Here is a 25,844-nt window from a genome sequence, read left to right on the forward strand (position 1 = left end):
AGATGTCCCAATTTTATAGGGACAGTCCTGATATTCAGGGCTTTTTCCTATTACTCCACACTCTGTCCTATTTTTCATACTTGCTAGCTGCTCACCCTAGGTGCTGCCATTGAGACACGGCGCCAGAGTCCAGCTGCTGCTGCTCAACATGTACTTGTCAGATATGGGGCCTGCCGCCTCAGGGGACAGGAGGGCAGGATGGTGCCCAGGAGGCCCCAGGGCCAGGCTCAGATTCCCCACCCCCCACATGCGTGGGCCTGCCTAAGAGGATGGGAATGGGCTCCGAAGTCTTCTCACCTGCTCCTGCTTATCCCCTGGCTCATGGACTTTCATCCCTCCACTCTCTGAGCCGTCAGCCAGGCAGCACGGCTCCTTGGTCTCTCCTTCATGGTCTCTCCATCCCCTGCCAGGCACTGATTCTCCCCATTTCCCTCACTCTCCCTTCTCACCACTCCCAGCCCTGGCAGCATACATTTTATCCCTATTTAAAGTGCTCCGGGCTCTGTCGGAAATCAGATTACCTTTTCCTGGACGTATTTCTTGGCTTCATAGACCCAGCGGGGGGGGGGGGGGGGGGAAGGGAGAGGCATTCGCCGCCGCTGCCACGAAGGGGGCTCAGGACCGGGCTGCACTTTATAAGCCGCCCACCAGGTGCTGGGAAGAGGCAAAGTGTCTCCAAAATGGTTTGAGACTTGGATGGGCGCAGCTCAGCTTGGCTCAGCCCTGTGCAAACACGTCTCTGTCTCCACTCCAGATCCATAGAGCCCTGTGAGGTTGTATCTGGATCCGCCCAACTACCCGCAAAAATGGTCCACAGATATGAAGCAGATAGCCGCGTATTTGCAGGGCTCTAATTATTGCATTAAAGTAAAGACAAAAGGTTCAGGTTTTTCTAATTTCCTGCATAGCAGAGGCTAGGTTAAAGCAATGTATTGGAAATTCTTAAACTATTTATCAAATAAGAAGCCTACACTTACTACAGTGACCTCCATGTGGTTTAATTGGACTGTGCTAGGCTTTTAAAAGTAAACCTGGTACTGGATTCAAGATTTTACTTCCGCATATCTTGATGTTTCTTCACTCATGATTTTTTAAAAGGTTATGATCGTTCAGTATCACTAAACAGGTAAATTCTGAAGTGGTGGAGGAAAATGTTAAACCTAATCAAAAGAAAATTTAGTGTTAGTTTTTTAAGGCCGGGAACCAAAAAATTGTAATAGAAAGTACTGTGCTAGTATCACAATAATCAAATATACTTAATAGTTTTCTTTTTTTTTTAAAAAGTGTAGAGTGTAAACCAACAGAATAATACTTCATATACCATTAGCTTGTTGATATGGATACCTAATTGCAAAGTAAAAAAGAAAACGCTGATGCACCAATAAATATTTCATTGCTAGTAGTTTGTTATATGTTGAGAAAAGATTATAGTTAAAACATGTACATGTAAAACAAAATAAGTAACTTCAGTTATATTTTTATATAAAAAGGAGATTTATAGGATATTTAATATACACTTAAAATTTATATATTGAGATGTTTAGATGTTATCTGAATCTGTTATCCTTTAAAAACTATATCACAATTCTGTAAGAATATTTTATACTATTGCTATAGAAAACCAATTTACATAATCAGGATTTTCCTTCAGACTGGCCCCAGTTCAGCTAGGTACTTAGGCATGTGGTTTGTTTTAGGCACATGAGTAATCCCATTGACTTCAAATGAATTATTAATGTGCTTAAAATTAGGGATATTCTTAAATACCTTGTTGAATTGGGGCCATTATCAGGAGGATTGTCATCACATTTAGTGCCTCCACATGATAATTTGAATGGATTTTCTTTCAATTATATATTACATATACAAAATATTAAGAATAGTATTTCTATTACCATCATGGTAGCTGGAATGCAAATTGAATCCAGTGAGATTTCTACAGCAATGGAAGTACATTGAATAACAGGAACACATCTTTCATGGAGATTGCACAGTTTTTCCTTCACTATTGTTCAAGAAATGAAGATTAGTAATGCCATTTTTAGATTAGTAATACCATGTAAACGTTCAGAACATGATCAACCAGTGTATATACATCAGGGTAGGCTCAATTCTGCAAAACTTGGAGCAAGAATTTCGCTATGAAGCCCCAATGATACAAGGTTCAATCCAGCAAAATGTCCTCAACTTCCATTGACTTCACTGAGAGTTAAGGACATTCTGCCCTTTAATATTTAAAATATTCTAAATTAAAGAAATCAGCCAAACATTGTTACATATGAGTTTTTCAAGAACTGTACATAACTGTGGATGCTGTGGTTCTGGTTTTCTGATTTTTGTAGAGTGTGCTCTAATTCTTTCAAACATACTTCCTGATGTTTCTCTCTCTAAAGAAAAAGAGGGAAAGGGGATGCAAGTTAGAAATAAAATACAAAATAAAAATATAGTAAGACTAGTACTTCAAGTTTATAACCGTGTCTGTCATTCCCTAAAATTTTACTCCACACAAACGCAAGACCTTCAAAATGACCCCAAAATCTTGAACCTATACATTATGTCTCCTGAGCACAAATTGATCTGTTTGAGTAACTTTATACTCTTAAAAAAGGACATGAGTCCTGGGATATTCTTTACAGCAACTGTCGAACATTTTGCATTTCCATCATTAAAGATTTGTGGCACCTTAATTCCAATACAAACTCAAAACTCTCATGCTTATTTTTTTAATGAGAACATCTGTTACTGATCTTTAATGCAGCCTGATTTTTGTGGCCTATGTTACCCTTTAAAATAAAGGGTGAATGATAACACCGTTTACTTGTTTATTAGATCCATATATGGTAATTTGTTACATTAAACAATAGCCATTTTTTGGATTTTCTTTTATGCCTATCATAACACGATTTCAGATGTGAGTTACTTAAAATAAACATTTTTCTTATTTTTTTGAGTCATTTGTAACATTTAGATTTAATTCTAACATTATATGAAATAATCAGGTTAAAGTGAACTAAAGACAAAATTACCTTCTTAAGCCCTGCCCTGTTTCCAGCATCATGGTAACAGGAAAAGATGGTTACTCACCGTAGTAACTGTTGTTCTTCGAGATGTGTTGCTCCTATCCATTCCAGTCAGGTGTGCGCGCCGCGCGTGCACGGCTCTCCGGAACATTTTTACCCTAGCAACTCCGGCGGGCCGGCTGGGCGCCCCCTGGAGTGGCGCCGCTATGGCGCCGGATATATACCCCAGCCGGCCCGTCCGCTCCTCAGTTCCTTCTTGCTGGCTACTCCGACAGTTGGGAAGGAGGGCGGGTCTGGAATGGATAGGAGCAACACATCTCGAAGAACAACAGTTACTACGGTGAGTAACCGTCTTTTCTTCTTCGAGTGATTGCTCCTATGCATTCCAGTCAGGTGAATCCCAAGCCTTACCTAGGTGGTGGGGTCGGAGTGAGACGTGGCGGAGTGTAAAACCGCGGAGCCGAAGGCTGCGTCGTCTCGTGACTGCTGCACCAACGCGTAGTGGGAGGCGAAGGTGTGGACAGAAGACCAGGTAGCCGCTCTACAGATGTCCTGGATGGGGACATGGGCCAGGAAGGCAGCCGACGAGGCTTGCGCCCTTGTGGAGTGAGCGGTGAGGTGGCATGGGGGGACGCGAGCAAGCTCGTAGCATGTGCGGATACATGCCGTCACCCAGGAGGAAATCCTTTGTGAGGAGACCGGCTCGCCCTTCATGCGGTTGGCGACTGCGATAAACAGCTGGGTCGAGCGTCGGAAGGGTTTCGTCCGCTCGACGTAAAAGGCAAGCGCCCTGCGGACGTCCAGGGTGTGCAGCTGTTGCTCACGAAGTGAGGTGTGCGGCTTCGGGAAGAAAACCGGGAGGAAAATGTCCTGGTTGAGGTGGAAGGCCAACACCACCTTAGGGAGGAAGGCCGGATGTGGTCGAAGCTGCACCTTGTCTCCATGGAAGACGGTGTATGGAGGACCAACCGTTAGAGCACGGAGCTCTGAGACTCGTCTCGCTGATGTAATTGTGACGAGGAAGGCTGTCTTCCAGGAGAGGTAGAGCAGAGAGCATGTGGCCAGAGGCTCGAAGGGCGGACCCATAAGCTTGGCCAGGACGAGGTTCAAATCCCAGGCCGGGGCAGGACGCCGCACCGGCGGGTATAAGCGGTCCAGGCCTTTAAGGAAGCGGGAAACCATCTGGTTGGAGAAGATGGACCGACCTTCCACAGATGGACGAAAGGCGGACACTGCTGCCAGGTGTACCCTCAGGGAGGAGACCGCAAGACCTTGCTCCTTAAGGTACCAGAGGTAGTCCAGGATGGTAGGGACAGGGACTACGAATGGATTGAGTCCTCGTTGGTCACACCAGAGTGCGAATCGCTTCCATTTTGTAAGGTAGGTGGAGCGAGTGGAAGGCTTTCTGCTCTCTAGCAGGACGTGCTGTACTGCCGCCGAACAGCCCTGCTCTGCGTGGGTCAACCACGCAGGTACCAGGCTGTAAGATGGAGGGACTGCAGGTTCGGATGGCGGAGTCTGCCGAAGTCCTGTGTGATGAGGTCCGGCCACAACGGAAGGGGGATGGGATCCCGAACGGAGAGCTCTAGCAGCAGGGTGTACCAATGCTGCCTCGGCCAGGCCGGAGCTACAAGTATGACGTGGGCTCTGTCCCTCCGCAGCTTCTGTAGCACTCGGTGTATGAGCGGGAACGGAGGGAAGGCGTAGAGGAGGTGATCCTTCCAGGAGTAAAGGAAGGCGTCCGACAGGGAGCCCGGTGAGCGACCCCGGAACGAGCAAAACAGGTGGCACTTCCTGTTCTCCTTGGACGCGAATAGGTCTACTTGGGGAAACCCCCACGTCTGGAAGATTGTGTGCACGACATCGGGACGGAGAGACCACTTGTGGGAGAGGAACGACCTGCTGAGACGGTCGGCCAGCGTGTTCTGCACTCCCGGAAGAAAGGACGCTTCCAGGTGAATGGAGTGGGTCACGCAGAAGTCCCACAGGAGCATCGCTTCCTTGCAGAGCAGGGAGGAGCGGGCTCTGCCCTGTTTGTTCACGTAGAACATCGCCGTCGTGTTGTCCGTGAACACTGTCACGCAGCGGCCTTGCAGGCGGGTGCGGAAGGTGTGACACGCCAAACGGATCGCTCGCCGCTCGCGGATGTTGATGTGTAGAGCGAGCTCTTGGGGTGACCAAAGGCCTTGGGTGTGTAGGTCGCCCAGGTGAGCTCCCCAGCCGAGCGCTGAGGCATCCGTGGTCAGAGTGGCGGATGGGCGAGGAGGGTGGAACGGGACTCCCGCACACACGACCTCCGGGTCTAGCCACCAGCTGAGGGACTCGAGGGTCGGTTTGGTGACTGTGACCACCACTTCGATGGGATCTCGATGCGGCCGGTACACTGACGCTAGCCAGGACTGGAACGGGCGTAGGTGGAGCCGCGCGTACGCGGTGACATACGTACAGGATGCCATGTGGCCCAGGAGGCGGAGGCAGGATCGCACTGTTGTGGTAGGGAAGGTGACGAGGTCTCTGATGATGGAGACCATTGTCTGGTGCCGCGATCGTGGCAGGCAGGCCCTGGCCAACGTGGAGTCGAGAACCGCTCCAATGAACTCCACCCGCTGCGACGGAATCAATGAGGACTTCTCGGCATTGATGAGAAGACCGAGTCGTTGAAAGAGGAACAGGATTTCTGTCATCTGGTCCATTACCAGCCGCTGAGACTTTCCGCGAATCAGCCAGTCGTCGAGATACGGGTAGACGTGTATCTGACGACGGCGGAGGGCTGCGGCAACCACCGCCATGCATTTGGTAAACACCCTCGGTGCGGTGGATAGGCCGAATGGTAGCACTGCGAACTGGTAGTGAACGTTGTTGACTACGAACCGCAGGTAGCGTCGATGGGGAGGGTAGATCGCGACATGGAAGTACGTGTCCTTCATGTCGAGGGCGGCAAACCAGTCTCCCGGATCCAGAGAGGGAATGATGGTCCCCAGGGGACCATGCGGAACTTGGGCTTGAGCAGATACTTGTTTAGCTCTCGAAGGTCCAGTATAGGACGTAGCCCTCCTTTCGCTTTGGGGATTAGAAAATATCGGGAATAGAATCCCCTGCCCCGCCTGTCTTGAGGCACTGCCTCTATGGCACCCACGCTCAACAGAGTCTGGACCTCTTGTAAGAGGAATTGCTCGTGAGAGGGGTCCCTGAAGAGGGACAGGGAGGGAGGGTGGGAAGGGGGGGGGCGAAACAAACTGAAGGTGGTATCCCAACTGGATTGTTTGGAGCACCCAGTTGTCCGTAGTTATATGGGACCACGCCGAAAAGAAATGGGAGAGGCGGTTGCAAAACAAAAGGGTAGGATCCGGTGGAGAGACTGATGGGCCGTCCTCGGGTGTCCCATCAAAAGGCCTGCTTGGAGCCTTGCGGGGCCTTGGAAGGGGCCTGGGTCTGGTTGCGCCTGTTGCCGGATGGACGACGGCGATTTTGGCCCGGTCGCCTGCTATTGTAAGGGCGATACCGATGCTGAGAGAAAGGACGTGAGGGTTGCTGCCTGAAGGACCGGCGCTGTGGAGCCGGTCTGTGCATCCCAAGGGTGCGGATCGCTACGCGACCGTCCTTCAGGGTCTGGATCCGGGCATCAGTTTTCTCGGAAAAGAGACCCTGGGTGTCAAATGGCAGGTCCTGCAATGTGTACTGCACCTCCGGTGGCAGTGTGGAGGACTGCAGCCAGGAGATGCGCCGCATCGTCACTCCTGAGGCTAGGGTCCGAGCTCCCGAGTCCGCGGAGTCAAGGGCGGCCTGGATGGAGGACCTGCAAGATTTCTTCCCCTCATCCAACATCGTCGAGAACTCTTGGCGGGAGGCTGTTGGGAGCAGCTCTGTAAACTTCGCCAGGGACACCATGATGTCATACGTGTACCTGGCGAGGAGGGCCATCTGGTTGGCGATGCGAAGTTGCAGGCCTCCGGCCGAGTAGACCTTACGGCCTAACAGGTCCATTCGCCGCGCCTCCTTCGACTTTGGCACAGGGGCGGGTTGACCATGCCTCTCCCTGTCGTTGACCGACTGCACGACCAACGAGTCTGGGGTCGGGTGAGTATACAAATACTCATAGCCCGTAGGTGGGACAGAGTACTTGCGCTCGACCCCGCGGGCCGTAGGAGGGATGGATGCCGGCGACTGCCAGAGCGTGGTGGCGTTCTTCTGGATTGTCCGAATGAACGGTAAGGCCACCCGTACTGGAGCCTCCGCACCAATGACATTCGTGACGGGGTCCTCATCCTCCTGGACCTCTGCTACGGGGAGATCTATGGCCTTCGCCACGCGGCAAAGGAGGTCTTGGTGGGCCTTCAAGTCTATCGGTGGAGGATCCTTGGCAGATGCTCCAGCCACCGCCTCGTCTGGTGACGACGACGAGGACAAGCCCTGGATGACAGCCTCCGTGGGTGGATCTTCCAGCGGTTGATCGGCTGGCTCGGGCTGAGGATGCCTCTGGGGGTCAGGCGGTACCGCGATGTTGAAACCGAACTCGGTGGCGAAGGGGGCGGTCGGCTGACGGTGGCCTCCGGTACCCTGCACTCGGAGGCAGGGGCTCTTGGAGGAAAGGGTACCCCTTGAGTGTCGTATTGGGCCCAGGGTACCCAGAAGCCCCACTATTGTGCACCCTGAGGCTGGCTCTGCGGAGTAGGTGGCAGGTGCCCATTGCTGTCTGCCCCGGAAGCGACCGACGCAGGGCGGGATGGCCATGGGGGTGCGGAGGCGCTGACGGACTGCGCTGTGGAAAAGGGCAGTCTGGCCCCGGACGGTGCCGAGGATCGGTGCCGAGGATCACGGTATCGGGATGGTGACCAAGACCAACGTCCGCCGCGGTGCCGGGAGCTCGACCGGTGCCGGGAGCTCGACCGGGATCCGGACCTGCGGTGCCGGGAGCGGCTGCGCGAGGCACGGTGCTGGGAACGGTGCCGGGAAGCAGACCTCCGTCGGTGCCGTCGCGAAGGCGATCGGGACCTGGAGCGACGCCGGGAGTGCGACCGGTACCGCGATGTTGAACGGTACCGGGACTGCGACCGGCGTCGGGACGGCGACCGGTACCGCGATGGTGAGCGGTGCCGGGATCTTGAGCGGCGAGATGGTGACCTGCGTTGGGACCGGGAACGAGACCGGGACCGGGAGCGCCGTCTGTGCCGTCCGTCCGGAGAGGGGGGCCGGAGCATCATCGCCGGCTTTCCCGCCGATACAACAGCCCGCACCGGCGGTGCCGGGGGCCGGAGGCTCGGTGCCTCTGTGAGCTCTATGAGCTCGCGCGCCGTAGAGAAAGTCTCAGGCGTGGATGGCAGCCGAAGCTCAACCGCGGTCGGTGCCGGGGAGCATGGCGGTGCCGGACTCAGGCCCAGGGTACCCAGAAGCCCCACTGTTGTGCACCCTGAGGCTGGCTCTGCGGAGTAGGTGGCAGGTGCCCATTGCTGTCTGCCCCGGAAGCGACCGACGCGGGGCGGGATGGCCATGGGGGTGCGGAGGCGCTGACGGACTGCGCTGTGGAAAAGGGCAGTCTGGCCCCGGACGGTGCCGAGGATCGGTGCCGAGGATCACGGTATTGGGATGGTGACCAAGACCAACGTCCGCCGCGGTACCGGGAGCTCGACCGGTGCCGGGAGCTCGACCGGGATCCGGACCTGCGGTGCCGGGAGCGGCTGCGCGAGGCACGGTGCAGGGATCGGTGCCGGGAAGCAGACCTCCGTCGGTGCCGTCGCGAAGGCGATCGGGACCTGGAGCGACGCCGGGAGTGCGACCGGTACCGCGATGTTGAACGGTACCGGGACTGCGACCGGCGTCGGGACGGCGACCGGTACCGCGATGGTGAGCGGTGCCGGGATCTTGAGCGGCGAGATGGTGACCTGCGTTGGGACCGGGAACGAGACCGGGACCGGGAGCGCCGTCTGTGCCGTCCGTCCGGAGAGGGGGGCCGGAGCATCATCGCCGGCTTTCCCGCCGATACAACAGCCCGCACCGGCGGTGCCGGGGGCCGGAGGCTCAGTGCCTCTGTGAGCTCTATGAGCTCGCACGCCGTAGAGAAAGTCTCAGGCGTGGATGGCAGCCGAAGCTCAACCGCGGTCGGTGCCGGGGAGCATGGCGGTGCCGGACTCAGGCCCAGGGTACCCAGAAGCCCCACTGTTGTGCACCCTGAGGCTGGCTCTGCGGAGTAGGTGGCAGGTGCCCATTGCTGTCTGCCCCGGAAGCGACCGACGCGGGGCGGGATGGCCATGGGGGTGCGGAGGCGCTGACGGACTGCGCTGTGGAAAAGGGCAGTCTGGCCCTGGACGGTGCCGAGGATCGGTGCCGAGGATCACGGTATCGGGATGGTGACCAAGACCAACGTCCGCCGCGGTACCGGGAGCTCGACCGGTGCCGGGAGCTCGACCGGGATCCGGACCTGCGGTGCCGGGAGCAGCTGCGCGAGGCACGGTGCAGGGATCGGTGCCGGGAAGCAGACCTCCGTCGGTGCCGTCGCGAAGGCGATCGGGACCTGGAGCGACGCCGGGAGTGCGACCGGTACCGCGATGTTGAACGGTACCGGGACTGCGACCGGCGTCGGGACGGCGACCGGTACCGCGATGGTGAGCGGTGCCGGGATCTTGAGCGGCGAGATGGTGACCTGCGTTGGGACCGGGAACGAGACCGGGACCGGGAGCGCCGTCTGTGCCATCCGTCCGGAGAGGGGGGCCGGAGCGTCATCGCCGGCTTTCCCGCCGATACAACAGCCCGCACCGGCGGTGCCGGGGGCCGGAGGCTCGGTGCCTCTGTGAGCTTTATGAACTCGCGCGCCGTAGAGAAAGTCTCAGGCGTGGATGGCAGCAGAAGCTCAACCGCGGACGGTGCCGGGGAGCATGGCGGTGCCGGACTCGACGGCCCTTGCGGCGCCGGAGTCAACGGCCCGGTGCACGTCCTGTGCATGGCCACAGCGGAGACCGCAGGTGACGTAATCGCCTTTGCTGCTGGGCCCTCAGCGTGGGACTTGGCAGCTGCCTTCGCCGGCTTGCGCTTCTTTGATGGCGACAGGGAGCGGTGCCGGGCCTTCGGTGCCGCTGGCTGAGGTCGCGGAGCCTCGGTGCCGGAGCGGCTCGGGGCCGCCGGTGCGCTCCACACCGATGTAGTCTTCGGTGCCGGCGCAGACGGTGCCGGGGGCAGGAGCGACGCCTCCATTAGGAGCTGCTTTAACCTAATGTCCCGCTCCTTACGCGTCCGGGGTTTGAAAGCGGAGCAGATAGGGCACTTATCTGTCCTGTGACTCTCCCCGAGGCAACGGAGGCAGGAGTCGTGAGGATCCCCGACAGGCATAGGCCGCTGGCAAGATGCGCAGGGCTTAAAGCCCGGTGCCTTGGGCATGAGCCCGCACCGGGAGAGGAAAGGGAGGGGGAGCCCCCCTTATCCTTATCCTAAACTAACTAACTAACTAACTAACAGAACTATCTACACTAAGTAATGAAAGAACTATATACAGGAAAAAGTAGCGAGAGCTAGGGTTGTGGAGGACAGAGATCACTCCACAGTTCCAACTGGCCGTCATGGGCGGTAAGAAGGAACTGAGGAGCGGACGGGCCGGCTGGGGTATATATCCGGCGCCATAGCGGCGCCACTCCAGGGGGCGCCCAGCCGGCCCGCCGGAGTTGCTAGGGTAAAAATGTTCCGGAGAGCCGTGCACGCACGGCGCGCACACCTGACTGGAATGCATAGGAGCAATCACTCGAAGAAGAATAAAACAATATGATTTTTGTTTTTCCTTTCCATAACTGTATTCCCAATTTTATGGATATGTAACTGGAGAAGGTGAACAATGTATATGTTTTGTTTTTGTTCAGAATGCTCCCCTCAGGCATAAATAATTCTCTTTTCATATTTATTTTGAACTGGCACCTAAATACTTCTAGAATGGAAACCATTGAAAAGTATACTACAGACCTGATATAGAGGTATCAGAGAGATTCTGCTGAAAAATAATAGCAATGACTTATAGTCCTTATCTGAAAGGTTTTAGACCCAGGTGGGAGATTTGGAAGTGGAGTTACAAGATAAAATAATTTAGAATGCATGGGAAAGTCTCTGGTCATGTGACTTCAATTCTTTTATAAAGCTAAGCAAGTTGTAATAAATCCATGCTTTGAGGCTTGACTACGTTCCCATTGACCTCAATGTCAGAACTCCAATTGGTTTCAACAAAAGCAGGATCAGGCTCATAAAAAATGAAGAAGTGTATAGGTATCATGGATAGATTTTTAGAGGTACTTTTCAGAATGGGAAAAAACAAAAAAGAGGACAAGAACACCCTGCCCGAAATAGAAATACCAAAGGGGAGTGGCGGGGGGGAGAGGGAAGAGCAGGAATGATGAATGCTGACGGTTTCAGGAGCAGCAGTGATCTGTATGCTATGTATAACCTGCAGGCTCAAAAGGTTTGTTACACCTTCCCCGCCCCACCCTTCTTTTGAGCTTAGCTATCAGTATAATAAATGTGCTGCTTTCTGCCAAACTCTGGTGGGTCATTAGTTCTCCCTAAGCTTACTAGCTGGCCCAATTTCGGTTAACATTACTGGTGGACAATGCAGGCAGCTTAGTGGAGGATTTGACCCAAGAATAGGGTCCCCTGGTGCCCTCCGGTAGTCTCTTGAGTGGGTCCAGCTCGAGGCTGAATGAAAAAGTGGTAGGCTAGCAACCTGCTGCAGGGAGAAAAGGACGCCGCTACTAAGTATGCCACTGTGGGCAAGGGGAAGAAAAAGGCGAAGCAGCCTGAGCGAGAAGACATCCTCCCCTTGGGGAGCTGTGCCGCCGCCAGGGGTGTTGTTAGAAGGGCTCCAAAAGAAAAGGGCAGACCCCTGGATGCTAGAGGGGTTCCACCTGGGAGTACAATTCCTGAACTAGAGCTCATGTTAGATAAATCTGTACTATATATAGTCCCAACAAGGTGGGACTGGATCATGCAACCGCCTGGCTGCTGTGAAAAGCAGGCTGGCAATGGCAGGTGGCAAAAAGTCAGCTTGCCACTGAAACAGATTCACTCAAGGACTGATGTAATGCGTTGGAGAAGGAACAGGATATGTGGAAGGCGCAGGCTCTGACTGCTAGCACCCAGGTGTTTTCCCTCTCTGTAGCCGTATTACAGGTGGCGGCAGCAGAGGAGGAGGAGCTGGAGCGGGTGAAAGTAGAGAATGCCACTCTGAGCCAGGCAGTTACCTGCTTGAAGGATCTGGTCCTGGAGGGGTCCACCCAGGAGAACAGGGCCCCGGGGGCTTATTCAGCCCGGGTCGCCGCCATTGGGGTGAAAGCCCAGGGTGGTGTGGGACCATATGATGATTGGGATGGGGATATCTGGTATGATACGGATCCCCCAGATCCGGACCCCGGATGGCCAGACCCCAGACACGGTGTTGCAGCGGTCCGGAGGGTGGTCTGCAACTATGGGCCTGCGCCCGCAGGGTGCGAGGCAGCCCCAAGTACTGGACACACTGTGGCAGAGACCAAGTTGGCTCCTGCGCAAGCAATAGAGTTAGCAAAAGCCCTGGGTGGCATAGATAATATCCCAGAGGGAAAATGGGTACCCTGCGGACAACTCAAACGAGCACAGTCTGCTGCGGTGGGAGCACTGTGCTAATTTGTTTCTAAGCTATCTTTCAGCTTCCGAACCAGAACATCAGGGGAGCTGGTACCAGCTGAAGAGTTATAGAAATACCAAGGTTATAGTATTGTGACAAATTCTGGGTTCAGTGCTCTGTGTTGTATGTTCTGTGTCTGTCTCTGGTGGGTGTCCTGTGCTAGCATTGGGTCCAGAGAGAGAGGGGATACTACACTAAACAGGGTAAATGCCTTTTCCTCTCTCTACTTCTCCCATCTCCAACCAAATTACCAATCACATCCACCTCTGTCCTAAAGACTTTGGTCCCCAATGCATCAGGTTTATTTTTTGTTAGGTTCTCTAATAATCATTTTGTTGTTAATTTTTGTATTGATACATTTGTATTGTTAGTTCCATTTTCTTGTATTGTTAATTCCACACTTTCCTCTATGCACCCTGGTTCTACTTCCCCAAGCCCTGAAGAGTAGTTCAAGGGCCCACATAAACGGACATTTAGTTGTACAGGTTAAGTATCAGCAATTTCACCAAGTTATCTGTTACTATGTATCTTCCAAATCAGTTTAACTTTGCATGATAACTGTGGTACTCCTACAAATCTTATTTGTTATGTGCACTTAAGGAGATCCTGACCTCAGTGACTTTTATTGTTTGATGGCTATTGCAGCATCAGACTTGGGCCTCATTTTGTTAGTCGATGTACCCAATTATTGTGATAGTTTTACTGTATTCCCAATTATTATGATTGTGATTGTTTGCATTTGTGTTTATGTTATATCTGGTGTTTAGTCAGTTGTAATGGTTTTAGTTATATTCACCTGGTTATGATTGTTTGGTTTGTTTGCAACAGATCACCTGTGCCCTACGACAACAACTACTGTAATGATCATAGATCAAGGGGCAGAGTGTTGTAGGAGCAGCCGTGAGCTGTATGCTATGTATAACCTGTATGCTCAAAAGGTCTGTTACACCTTCCCCCAACCCTTCTTTTGAGCTTAGCTATCAGTATAATAAATGTGCTGCTTTCTTCCAAATTCTGGTGGGTCACTAGTCCTCCCTAAGATTACTAGCTGGCCCAATTTCGGGTAACACTGACAATGTTGGAAATAAGTTATAAAAACAGCTAACAGAACATCCTGATTTGGAGCAGTCGCAAAGGAAACTCACGTCTTCCTTGTTAACACTCAAGTAGGGGGCTGAAATCTGTCGTCCTCTCCTATGGGTGAATTTTCCCCCTCTGTTGGGGAGGTTACATCTTTTCTCACTCAGAAGGTTCCCCTGGAATTATTCCACTAATGTGGGGGACTAACCGTTCTTCGAGCCTCAAAGTGGCACAAGGTCATCCCTGTGCCTCCACACTTGGCTCTATAATCATCCCATGCCCCTCAGAATCTTTGGCAGTGTGGTTCCAACACTACTCCCATGGGCTCCGCACAGGAAAGTGTCCCCAAGATTCTCCCATAAATAAGGACTCCAAACTGCAGACTGGAGACATGGGTAAATTAAGATCTGATACTGCAAGGTATAAGCACCTTCAGCTTCTAATGAGGACATATAGCACACAACTCAAGTAATCAGGCCAGGCACCAGGCAGCTGACCTAGTTAAGTAAAGACAAGTTTTGCCTGAGTAAAGACAGAGAGCTATATGACCCTTTGACTTCAGTAGGTAAAGAGACAGGAGTCCAGCAGATCCTACTGCTCCGCCCTTTCTCTATCCCTCAGAAATCCCTTTTACACAAGCTGGGGATCTGAGTTGAGGGTGCTGGAAGAGCACAGCACTTTATGAGGCCAGGCCCTTAATGTTTGCAGATTCAGCATTAATTTGCTTGCCAAAATCCTATGTATTTCCAGGAGATCTGATACTACTTCTGCAATTGCCCCTCTGGATCATGCCTTCACAGCTGTAGATCCTTGACTCCTGTAGAGGGCATCAGGAAAGGGACAGAATGATCCCATTCCAATGCTGAGATCTGTTAGGTACCACTTACTCTAGCCATTAAGGCAGAGGAGTCATTATAGCCCTCACTCCTTACTCTGGTAAATTTATATTGACTTCACTGGCTAATCTGACCAATGCCTGGCTCAGCTGTTCGAACTATGTACCAGGTGGAGATTTGTTCCTTCATTTCTCTATGCTACTGGGAAAAAAAAGATACACAGTGAGAGAAAACAAAAGTAGAAGGGAGTAAAAATTTAAGGCAATGGGAAAACAATAATTATGCATTGCTTCATACAAAATCCTTTTACGAACGCAAGTCCATAAACAAAGGAAAAAGAAAACAAAGTTATTTGAAATGTTAAACACTCCCATTTGCATTCTAGAGCAGTGTTTCCCAAACTTGGGATGCCGCTTGTGTAGGGAAAGCCCCTGGCGGTCCGGGCCAGTTTGTTTACCTGCCACGTCTGCAGGTCCGGCTGATCGTGGCTCCCACTGGCTGTGGTTCAATGGGAACTGCTGGAAGCAGCAGCCAATACGTCCCTCGGCCCACGCTGCTTCCAGCAGCTCTCATTGGCCTGGAGCAGCGAACCGCAGCCACTGGGAGCCACGATCGGCCAGACCTGTGGACGCGGCAGGAAAACAAACTGGCCCGGCCCGCCAAGGGCTGTCCCTACACAAGCGACGTCCCAAGTTTGGGAAACACTGATCTAGAGGAATAAAAATCATAAACATTAAAACTTATTGCTAAAAGAACAAGGGACAGATGATTCCCTGTCCCAGCATAATAAACAACAGATTTTACTTACAAAGAAATAATAAAAGTACCACAGAGAACACAGCCTTGAAAAAAGCCAGTATTCTAGGAGTTTAATACGTGGCCAACTGGGAAATAGCTATACAGTGGAATCCTGATTAATTGAGACCGAGGCCAGAATGCATAATCAAAAATTTGGATAAATCGGGAGAATGGGCGAGGCTCCAGCTGTCAGCCCCAGCAGCGGCAGGACTGACAACCCGAGCCCCGCTGCCCTGTTCAGTTAATATGGAGAGCCAGATAATGGAGGCATGGATAAATGGGGGTCTATTGTATTGCTTTGTATGAATAACATACATGCCTCTATAAGTTGCTTATGATTAAGGCTACGATTTAGTCATGGATATTTTTAATAAAAGTAATGGACAGGTCATGGGCCATAAACAAAAATTCATAGCCTGTGACCTGTCCATGACCTTTACTATAAATACCCTTGACTAAATCCTAGCTGGGGGGCCCCAGGGTGCTGCTGCTTTGGGGTGCTCCCAGGAAGCTGCTGCTCCAGGGGGCACCTGGGGCATCACTGCTCTGGGGGCCCCCCGGAGCCAGCCCCATCGACCACTGCTCAGGCCATCCGTGGGGCCAGTGGCACCAGCCACTGCTTGGGAAGTCCTCAGGGCCAGCAGCTGTGGGATGCCGAGCAGCAGCTGATGCGGCTGGCCCCTGGACTGCCAAGCAGCAGCCAGTATGGCTGACTGTGAGACTGCCCGAGCGGCAGTGGCTGGTGTGGCTGTCCCAGTGTTGCCTTAACAGTTGGTCCCAGGGCTAGCTGCTTGGGTGGCCCTGGGGTCAGCCACACTGGCAGCTGCAGAAGTCAGGGAGGTCATGGAAAGTCACAGAATCTGTGACTTCTGTGACCTCTGTGACAGACATGCAGCCTTAGTTATGACTGATTCTTGTTATGGAGACATGGGTTTATTAAAGAAACAAAGCATGAAAAATAAAAATAATGATCTAGATAAGTATCATCCCAAACACTCCAACAACATCATCTGTGAATAGATGACTCCTTGTCCCCAACCCTTGTAACAAAGCTGTTTTGCCAAGACTAAGGGAGAAACCAAAGAGTATACAGGAACTCCTCACTTAAGGTTGTCGTTATGTTCCTGAAAAATGCGATTTTAAGTGAAACGATGTTAAGCGAATCCAATTCCCTCATAAGAATTAACGTAAATGAGGGGGTTAGGTTCCAGGGAAATTGTTTTCACCAGACAAAAGACTATATTTTTACACACACACACACACACACACACACACACACACACACACACACACACAAAGTTTTAAACAAACAATTTAATACTGGTACACAGTGATGATGATTGTGAAGCTTGGTTGAGGTGGAGGAGTCAGAGGGTGGGATATTTCCCAGGGAATGCCTTACTGCTAAATGAACTAGCAATTGACTGAACCCTCAAGGGTTAACTCTCACAACACTCTACAAGGCAGCAGGAAAGGAGGGAGGGCAGACAGAGACACACACACTGTGTGAGAGAGAAAAAATGCACATTTCCCCTTTAAGTAGCTGACAGGCTTAAGTACACTGCCTTGCTAATTAAATCAGCTTGCTGAGAGGCAGCTACTGCCTAGAAGCTCCCTCCCTCCCCCGTGTGTCCCTCTGCTCTATGGAAGATGGGGGAAGCGGGGTGCAGGATTAGGGTGACCAGACAGCATATGTGAAAAACCAGGACAGTGGGGGGGGGGGGGTAATAGGAGCCTATATAAGAAAAAGACCTAAAAATCAGGACTGTCCCTATAAAATCAGGACATCTGGTAACCCTATGCAGAAGCAGGGGGGAGGGGGAGACACCCTGACATTAGCCCCCTTCTTCCCCCCTTCCCCTGTACAGCAAGCAGGAGTCTCTGGGAGCAGCTCCAAGGCAGAGGGCGGGAGCAGCACATGGCAGTGGCGGGAGGGACAGCTGCTGCACAGCAAATTTAGGGAGTGGGGAGCTGATAGGGGGGCTGCTGGTCCATGCTGGTTCTATGCACCCACCAGCTAGCTGCAACGGGCTGCTCTTCCTGCAAGCAGCGGACAAAACAGGGGGCTGCCAAACGACATTAGAAGGGAGCATTTCACAACTTCAAATGAGCACGTTCCCTAATTGATTAGCAACTTAACATCGAAACGACGTTAACCGGGACGACTTTAAGTGAGGAGTTCCTGTACTAAACTCTTACAGATGCTAGCCTTCAAAAAGGGAGGGGTAGTGTAATGGGGCTCACACTGCACCCCTCCGGATTCAGCCTCTTGGCCCCTGACCTCCGTGAATCAGGGATACTTCCGTCTGGTGCAACAGCCGTGTTCTTTATTCATGATCAGTTTCCCACCACCAGTTTCCAACTATATATAGGTTTTACAACTGCTTGGCCTACCACAGGCCTTGCCAGCAACAGACTAGAAGGCTTCTACTCCCTCTGAGCCTGACCTCCCACTCTTAGGGCTTGGCTACACTTACAAGTTGCAGCGCTGGGAGTTACAGCGCTGGTCATGCAGCTGTGTAGGGCCAGCGCTGGAGTGTGGCCACACTGACAGCTACCAGCGCTGCAGTGTGGCCACACTTGCAGCACTTTCCAGCGCTGTATTGAGAGGTGCATTGTGGGCAGCTATCCCACAGAGCACCTCGTCCCGTTTTGGCGCCGTTTTGGCGCTGAGTATTGTGGGAAGGGGAAGGAAGTGTGTGGGTCATTCCGCTTCCTGTTCCAACGCCCCGTGGTGCATCGCTTCACATCCCAGCATTCTGTCTTTCCGGCAACGTTTGGCGCCATTGTGAGTGTCTTTCTGCTCTGTGTGTGAATCGCGATTTCTGTGGGAAATGGAGCCCGAGCTGCTGAGGACTGTGCTGATGAGTGTCGCCAGCACAACATGTTTGGCAGTCGAGCTATTCCTTCAGCTCCAAAGTGACAGTGAGGAGTCCGACGATGATATCGATATGGATTTGCCTGCCGCGTGTGACACTACAGTGCTTGTGGCATTCACGGAAATGCTCAGCACTGTTGAACACCGCTTTTGGGCTCGGGAAACAAGCACTGACTGGTGGGATCACATCGTCATGGAAGTCTGGGATGACGAGCAGTGGCTACAGAACTTTCGTATGAGAAAAGCCACTTTCATGGGACTGTGTGCTGAGCTCGCCCCCACTCTGCGGCGCAAGGACACAAGATTGAGAGCTGTCCTGACGGTGGAAAAGCGGGTGGCTATTGCAATCTGGAAGCTGGCAACTCCAGACAGCTACCGGTCGGTCAGGAACCAGTTTGGAGTGGGAAAGTCGACTGTTGGAATCGTGTTGATGCAAGTTTGCAAGGCAATTAATCGCATCCTGCTAAGAAAGACCGTGACTCTGGGGAACGTGCAGGACATTGTGGATGGCTTTGCACAAATGGGTTTCCCTAACTGTGGAGGGGCGATAGATGGGACGCATATTCCTATTCTGGCCCCCCCCATCAGAGTACGTTAATCGTAAGGGGTATTTCTCTATGGTTCTCCAGACGCTTGTGGATCACCGTGGGCGTTTCATTGACATTTACACAGGCTGGCCTGGAAAGGTGCATGATGCACGCATCTTTCGGAACAGTGGCCTGTTCAGGAAGATGCAGGCAGGGACTTTTTTCCCAGACAGGAAGATCACAGTAGGGGACGTCGAAATGCCCATTGTGATCCTTGGAGACCCCGCTTACCCGTTACTGCCTTGGCTCATGAAACCCTATACAGGGAAGCTTGACAGGAGCAAGGACCGGTTCAACTACAGGCTGAGCCGGTGCCGAATGACTGTGGAGTGTGCTTTTGGGCGTTTAAAAGCCCGCTGGCGGTCCTTGTATGGGAAGCTAGACTTGGGGGAAAGCAGCATCCCCGCGGTTATATGCGCTTGCTGTACCCTCCATAATATTTGTGAAGGGAAGGGTGAAACATTCAGTCAGGCATGGACCACCAAGGTTCAAGTCCTGGAGGCTGAATATGCACAGCCAGAGAGCAGGGCTAATAGAGAGGCCCAGCACAGGGCTTCAAGGATTAGGGATGCCTTGAGGGAAGAATTTGAGGCTGAAAGCCAACAGTAATGTTGACTGCCTTGCATGGGAGTGAAGTGCACTGTTTACACTGTTATTCTATTATCCCTAAAATGATTTGCAGTGCCTGTTTCTTTACTGGGCTAAGGTATCTTTCACTATCTGCTATAATAAAGACTGTTTTCAAAGCCAAGAATTGTTTTATTGGAAAGAAAAAAACTTCCTTGACAGACAGACACACATAACATTTCATGAACACAAGAGGGCAGGGGTGTGGGTTGGTGAACTGCACAGTCACAAGTTTGCATACATCCTGTCTGGAGTGCTGTGCAATGAATCCTGCACTTCAGGGTGCATAAACTGCATGGTGATGGGGGTTGAGTGCAGAGGGTAAGGGTTGTAGTTCTCAGGGCTGGTTGGTGAACGTACAGGTGTTGGAGGCAGCTGGTGGTGGTAAGAACCTGGATGCTGGGGAAGGGGGGTTTGAACTGACATTGGTGCACAAGGCAAAAAGCTTTGGGACGGGGTGGGGTGGGGGAGTAGCACGGTAGTGCTCTGCTTGCATGGCAACGAGTGACTCGATAGAGTCCGCTTGGCGCGACAGGATGCTTAGCAGCTTCTCTGTGCTTTTCCTCTTGGCCACTGCATTTCTCTGCCGGGTCCTGCTTTCCCTCTGGCGTATCCTGCTCTCCTTTTCTCTCCACTCCTGCAAGTTTTTACTCTCTCTAGCAGAGTGAGCAATAACAGTTCTCAGCATGTCTTCCTTGCTCTTTCGGGGATTTTTTCTCAAATTCTGCAGCTTCTGTGCTGTGGTACATCTGGTCAGTCCAGCAGTCAAGGTCACTTTAGAAAAAAAGAATTGACAACATTTAACAGGGAAGCATTGTGTTCATTATCTCCAGACTGAAATTCCCACACACTGAAGGAGTTCTTTAGTCCTCACTTTAGCATTCTTTTACCACACACATAACACAGCAGAAGCCACAAAATGGTGAGTGAGGGGTGCTTATAGAGGGAGAAGTGGGGCTTGAGTGATAGAGGGGTGCTGGTTGCTTTGGGTAAGCTTCAGTGATAGAGGGTTTGAGTGAAGATGCAGCTGCAGGGGTGATCTTCACTATCTCCCTATCTCTATCACTAGCTTCACTGAAGAGTCTCCCAACATTTTTCACAGGAGTTAATCCTGGAAGATAACTCCTTGCTGCGAGTCACTAGGGAACAGCGGGAGGCTCTTCTACAGCAATGTGGATTCCGCCCTGGACCCTATGCGGGTTGCCTGTGTTCAGCAATGGTCCCCCCACCCCTCGCGGCACAGTGGCGCAGACGCGTTAGCCTGATGGGACAAGGACAACAGTGGCTCTCCCTATAAACCTGCGCAGGCATATTGCCCACGCTCTGGCTGAAACTTTTGCTGAGATTACTGCAGACGATTACCGCAATGTGATAGACCACATCAATGGGCTATTCCACATCTAGGCTGGCATGCATACAGCCCTAACCCCCTTTCCTCTCCAGAAACATTTCCACCCAGAAAATAAAAGCCGCTTACCGGTAACCCGCTGCTCTGCTTGTCCTTCTGCAACTGCTGGCTGCTGCGATTGGGTACTTTCCTCCTGGCGTGAGAAGAGCTCCTGGCTGCATGCCTCCAGGGACTCTGGGGTGTCTTCCCCCATCCCAGTAGCTTCACTCGCGTTTTCCTCCCCCCCCCCGCCGCCGCCTCCGCCTCCTCCTCCTGTCCCCCACCCGGCTCAGAAGTGTCCATCGTGGTCCTGGGATTGGCAGTGGGGTCACCCCCAAGTATCGCGTCCATCTCCCTGTAAAAACGGCAGGTCGTGGGGGCAGCTCCGGATCGGCGATTACCCTCGCGGGCTTTGTAATAGGCACTCCGCAGCTCTTTAACTTTCACCCTGCATTGTAGTGCGTCCCGATCATGGCCCCTATCCAGCATGGACCTTGATACCTGCTCAAAGATATCGTAATTCCTACGGCTGGAGCGCAGCTGGGACTGGACAGCTTCCTCCCCCCAAACACTAATGAGGTCCTGCAATTCGCCAGTGCTCCATGCTGGGGCTTGTTTGCCGCGTGGAGGCATGGTCACCTGTAAAGATTAACTGATTGCACTCCACACCTGGCTGCAGCAAACAGGAAGGAGATTTTTAAAATTCCCGGGGCATTTAAAGGGCGGGTCACCTGAGGCAAGAGCAGTAGAGTGCAAACTGATGAGCAGAGTGGCTGAACAGGAATTCTGGGATAACTCCTTATTCCCTGGAGGACAATTAAAGCGCTGGTGAGTGTCCACACCTGCTGAGCAGCGCTGGATCACCAGCGCTGCACTCCTTATACCCCAACCCTGACGGGTTTTCAGCCAGCGCTGCAACCAGGGAGTTGCAGCGCTGGTTGTGCCCTGCAAGTGTGGATGGGGTGTAATTGCAGCGCTGGAAAGCCTCCACCAGCGCTGCAACTTGTAAGTGTAGCCAAGCCCAAAGTCTCCAGCCCCACACCTCTTGTCTCACTTCCTTCCAGCCTTATAGCTCCTGCTAATGAGGCTGGCAGGTGTGGTCAGTTATCAGTCAAACACAGGGCAGTTAACCCAGCCCCAATACATTTTCCCTGATTGGGGCTGGTGCGGCAGGAGCTGATTAAGGGCTTCTGTAGCAGCACCCTGCCACAGATAGAAAAGGGTGTCAGCAGACTGAGGCTGACACCAAGATAGATGCCAAGAGACAGAGATGCTGTACAGGGTAGGCTGCCTCTCCCTGCCAGTGACGGAGTTAGCTGGGCTGATGAGTACTTATCTTGACCCCCCTGCAAAGTCTAATTCCCCCTGCACCTGGACCCCTCCCAATAAACTCCTGTGCATCCAACTCCCCCCGCACCAACCCCTCACCAAGCCCCACACCTAGATCCCCCACACACACTAAGCTCCCTCCAAACTTGGATCCTGCCAGGCTGAGTCTGCTAGCCTCACACCTGGACTGGGAGCCAGGGCTGAGTGTGCATGCAAGACTCTGTCCCTCTCTCTTGCTATCTTGGTGTGGAGGGGCAGGGCTCTGGGGTGTTTATGGGGCAGGCCAGGCCCTTGCGCTGTGTCAGGATCAGGTGCAGCCTCACTGCTGAGTCTGTGTCCTGGGGCCGGGGGGGGGGGGGAGAGGGGAGCTGCAGGGTGATCTCCCACCTCCATGCAGCCAGTGGCCTGTGTCTCCCCATGCCATGCTGGAGCCTCCACATTTATTGAAAAATAAAATATGAAGATTTTTCAGAATTACAACATAAAATTGGAATCAGAACTCAGGAGTTTCTACCTTAGAGTAAAACAGTAAAAACTGTTGTGCAACTAGATGCTCATGAAAACTGTTAAAATATAGTGGCACATATTGCGCTGTAGGCTGATGTGGAGGGACACGTGTTACTGACAACCCCACAGGTAAGTTACCTTCCTCATTTAAAAACCATATAGACTCCCTATCCCCTCCCCCACCCCCGCCCCCGCCCAAGTTGACCGTTTTAACTGTTGGTACAGTCACATACTGCTAGACTTCTTGATAATAGTTGCCCAGAGAAACATGACAAATTGGAAAGATGTATCAAAAATATTCAAAAAATATTCAATAATCAACTGACTACACAAGGATGAACAGGGAGCAGCCAAAAAAGCCAACTTCATTCTCTGTCTCAAACTTGGAAAGCTCTAACAGACTTCACAGAAATATCCAAAGTAGAACAAGAAACTAAATTCTCCCTGCAATACTGCTTATCTTTGTCAGTGATGTGCCTTTCCATTCTTATTATATCATTTCTATCCATTGTAAATTGTTTTTATTTTATTATAATTAAAGACACATCAAAACAATTCTGTGATGATGGGGAGACGTATGCCATCAGTTTTGGGCTTTTTTCCCCGAGCTTCTAGAGGGTTTAAAAAACGTCCTGTGAATCTTAAACCAGAGTTCATGCTAGAAGGAGAAAAAGTCCAGTTCAGAATGTAAGAAGAATCCCTGGCTCTAGGTGACCCGGTGTAGCCAGAGTTCCTTTTGACCATATGCCACCTTCAATTTAGCTGGAATTCATCTCTCCCCCCACCCAACACCCTCCCAAAAAAGTCTATGAGGATTTATGTAATATTCATCCACCTCATGAAGGATGAAAGAAAAATGAAATTTTGTTTGTTGTTTTTTAAATTAAGGGGGGAAATGTTTGTTACCTTTGTGGTGTTTATGTGGCTGTTGGCAGAAAATACCATTTTACAGCACTGCAGGGCCAGAATCAGGTCCCCGGTCTCTGAAACCTTATGCATCAATTTGAGTACTGTTGTCTCTAGCCGGATGTCATGAAATCAAGGGCCAATATTTTCTATTTGGATACCTAAAGTTAAGCACCTGGGATGCAATTTTCGAAGATTAGAGGATTTAGACATGCATTCTATTAACAAAAATGGAAAATGTGTTGAAATCCCCAAGATTGCTTTGAAAATCTCCACCTAAATTCATACTTTGGCACTTAAGTAGCTAGCCTGATTTTCAAAAGGTGCCAAGCCCACAATACCTTCTTGAAATGGGGCCATGCTGATAGGGAAAGTACCAATGTGCCACACCTAGGATCTGCAAGTTCTTGAAACCTTTGAAAATCAGGGCACTTATTTAGATTCCCGTATAAGGCTATACGTGCCTAACTTTAAGCACTCATGTTTGAAAATGTTTGCATAGATTCTTGGTCAGATCAGATTCTTTTACCAGCTCAAAAATACATTTATCCACTTCATTAAGTAGGTCTGGACCTGCTAACAATTTGTTTGTCTGGGTGAGCCTTTAGAATAAGGAGCAGCCCCAAGGGAGGTTACTAAAGGGTCTTAGCAGAGTAGACAATCCTGCACTAATGTAGGAAGATGGATTAGGTATCCCGGAGATCTTTTCCTAACCTGTCATCTATAATTCTGTGCACAAAATATGCAGTCTTTCTGATAGTTCTAGGCTTAACTGAATGATGTGAACTGACTCTATGCCCCAAATTATGTACAAATTCATTTAGAAATATTTATCTATTTAAAACACTTTAGTGTATGTAGTGATTAAATTAACTAAGCAGTTTATGATCAGTGTCAGTAAAGTGATAGATACTCACATTGTTTAATTTGCAGACAAGTCGCTTTTGCTCCTCTCGTCTCTCTCTTAATTCGGTTTCCAGAGTCAATATTTTTGTCTGAAGAGCTCTCTCCTTGGATGACATTTTTTCAAGCTCTTCAGACTCCTGTGATGGTAATGAAGGAAGAAAAAGCTATTTAATTACATATAGACCTGCATTTGAAGCACAAAACAACAAATAATTATTCTAAACTATTTTATGCTACAATTGATAGTCTTGTCCTTATTTGCTGATTATAATCCTCCCTCTATTCCCCACCAATTATCTTGAGCACACATGGAATACATTCGGATTTAAAATGAAATAAGCTGTCTCATAGGAAAATACTGCAGGAATGATTAATGGGGGGGAAAAAGTCTGACTCATCTGTGAATCTGTCCTGAACTGAGACTTATTCAGAATCCATCAGTATTACTAGAATATGAGAACAATCATACAATTGTACATTCTACTTTACTTATAGTTAATTTACTGGGAACATTATCACTTCAGATATATATTTTTCTGATTGTACTGCAATAGTTACTTGTGATGTAAGTTCCTACACGTCTTCGCCTATTTGTTTATTGCTTGAAATCTAATCTTTTCTGTTCATGATCACACAAAAACTTGCAAATTTTGAGCGTGGAAAGCCCTCTTCTGACATTAGAAAGGCTCGATATCAAAGTCCTAGTGGGCTGCCCATTCAAAAGGGAAATGAAAAAAGACAAGCTGAAGCTTTTGATCAGAAACTCTGTCACTTCTGCACATTTAAATATTGGGTGGTTGAAGCTCTTCATGTTGTTTGAAGGAAAGAATTCCTTTGTATAAAGATGAAGGACAAAATCCCGGCCCCACTGAAGTCAATGGGAGTTTTGCCATCAGCTTCAATAGGGCTAGGAAATCCAAAGTTCTTTGTATTTATTCAGGCAAAATTCCCATTGACCTATTTTTCCATACAGCCTCCTCCTATGGAATGATCTACCTTTCTTGATTTGTCTGGCCCTCACCTCCTCAAGCCCTTTGTTCTTTTCCAGATTTTTCTTCATTTGAAAATGGGAAAAACTGCAATCAAATTTAGAAACATATTACATCATATATACCTTTTTTCTGCCTTCTTCCAAAGCAGCCTCCAACTGTCTGGCTAAAGCATCATATTCTGCTAATTTCTCTTTAAGCTGCAATTCACTGCGCTGAAGACTCTCCTCTTGGTTTGCCAGCTGATGTGCAAGTTCTTCATTTTGTACTTCCATCCTTTCTAACTGTCTTTATGTAAAACAGATACACACATGAAATTTGATTATGAGGAGAAAAATGTAAAAGTGAGTACTAGTCAGATATCAC

The 25,844-nt window shown here is 50.7% G+C and overlaps 1 protein-coding gene across 15 annotated transcripts in view; it reads right to left on the bottom strand.

Moving 5' to 3' along the window:
* Window positions 1-976: 976 nt before the first annotated feature.
* ODF2L (outer dense fiber of sperm tails 2 like) overlaps window positions 977-25,844 on the bottom strand; it is a 61,367-nt gene continuing 36,499 nt past the window's right edge. For 7 of the 15 annotated variants that reach the window (XM_045027480.1, XM_045027477.1, XM_045027469.1 and 4 more), the window contains 4 exons: window positions 25,604-25,766; window positions 24,501-24,626; window positions 2,306-2,387; window positions 1,414-2,005 (listed from right to left, as the gene is read on the bottom strand). In XM_045027480.1, the coding sequence (XP_044883415.1) occupies window positions 1,851-2,005; window positions 2,306-2,387; window positions 24,501-24,626; window positions 25,604-25,766 (526 nt within the window). In that variant the 3' untranslated portion in view covers window positions 1,414-1,850. Of the gene's footprint in view, window positions 1,161-1,412; window positions 2,388-21,138; window positions 21,197-24,500; window positions 24,627-25,603; window positions 25,767-25,844 lie in introns of those variants that run through there. The other 8 variants (XM_045027482.1, XM_045027472.1, XM_045027470.1 and 5 more) reach the window with 7 other exon arrangements.

The sequence above is a fragment of the Mauremys mutica genome, chromosome 8 (genome assembly GCF_020497125.1).
Source record: "Mauremys mutica isolate MM-2020 ecotype Southern chromosome 8, ASM2049712v1, whole genome shotgun sequence".
Taxonomy (NCBI): domain Eukaryota; kingdom Metazoa; phylum Chordata; order Testudines; family Geoemydidae; genus Mauremys; species Mauremys mutica.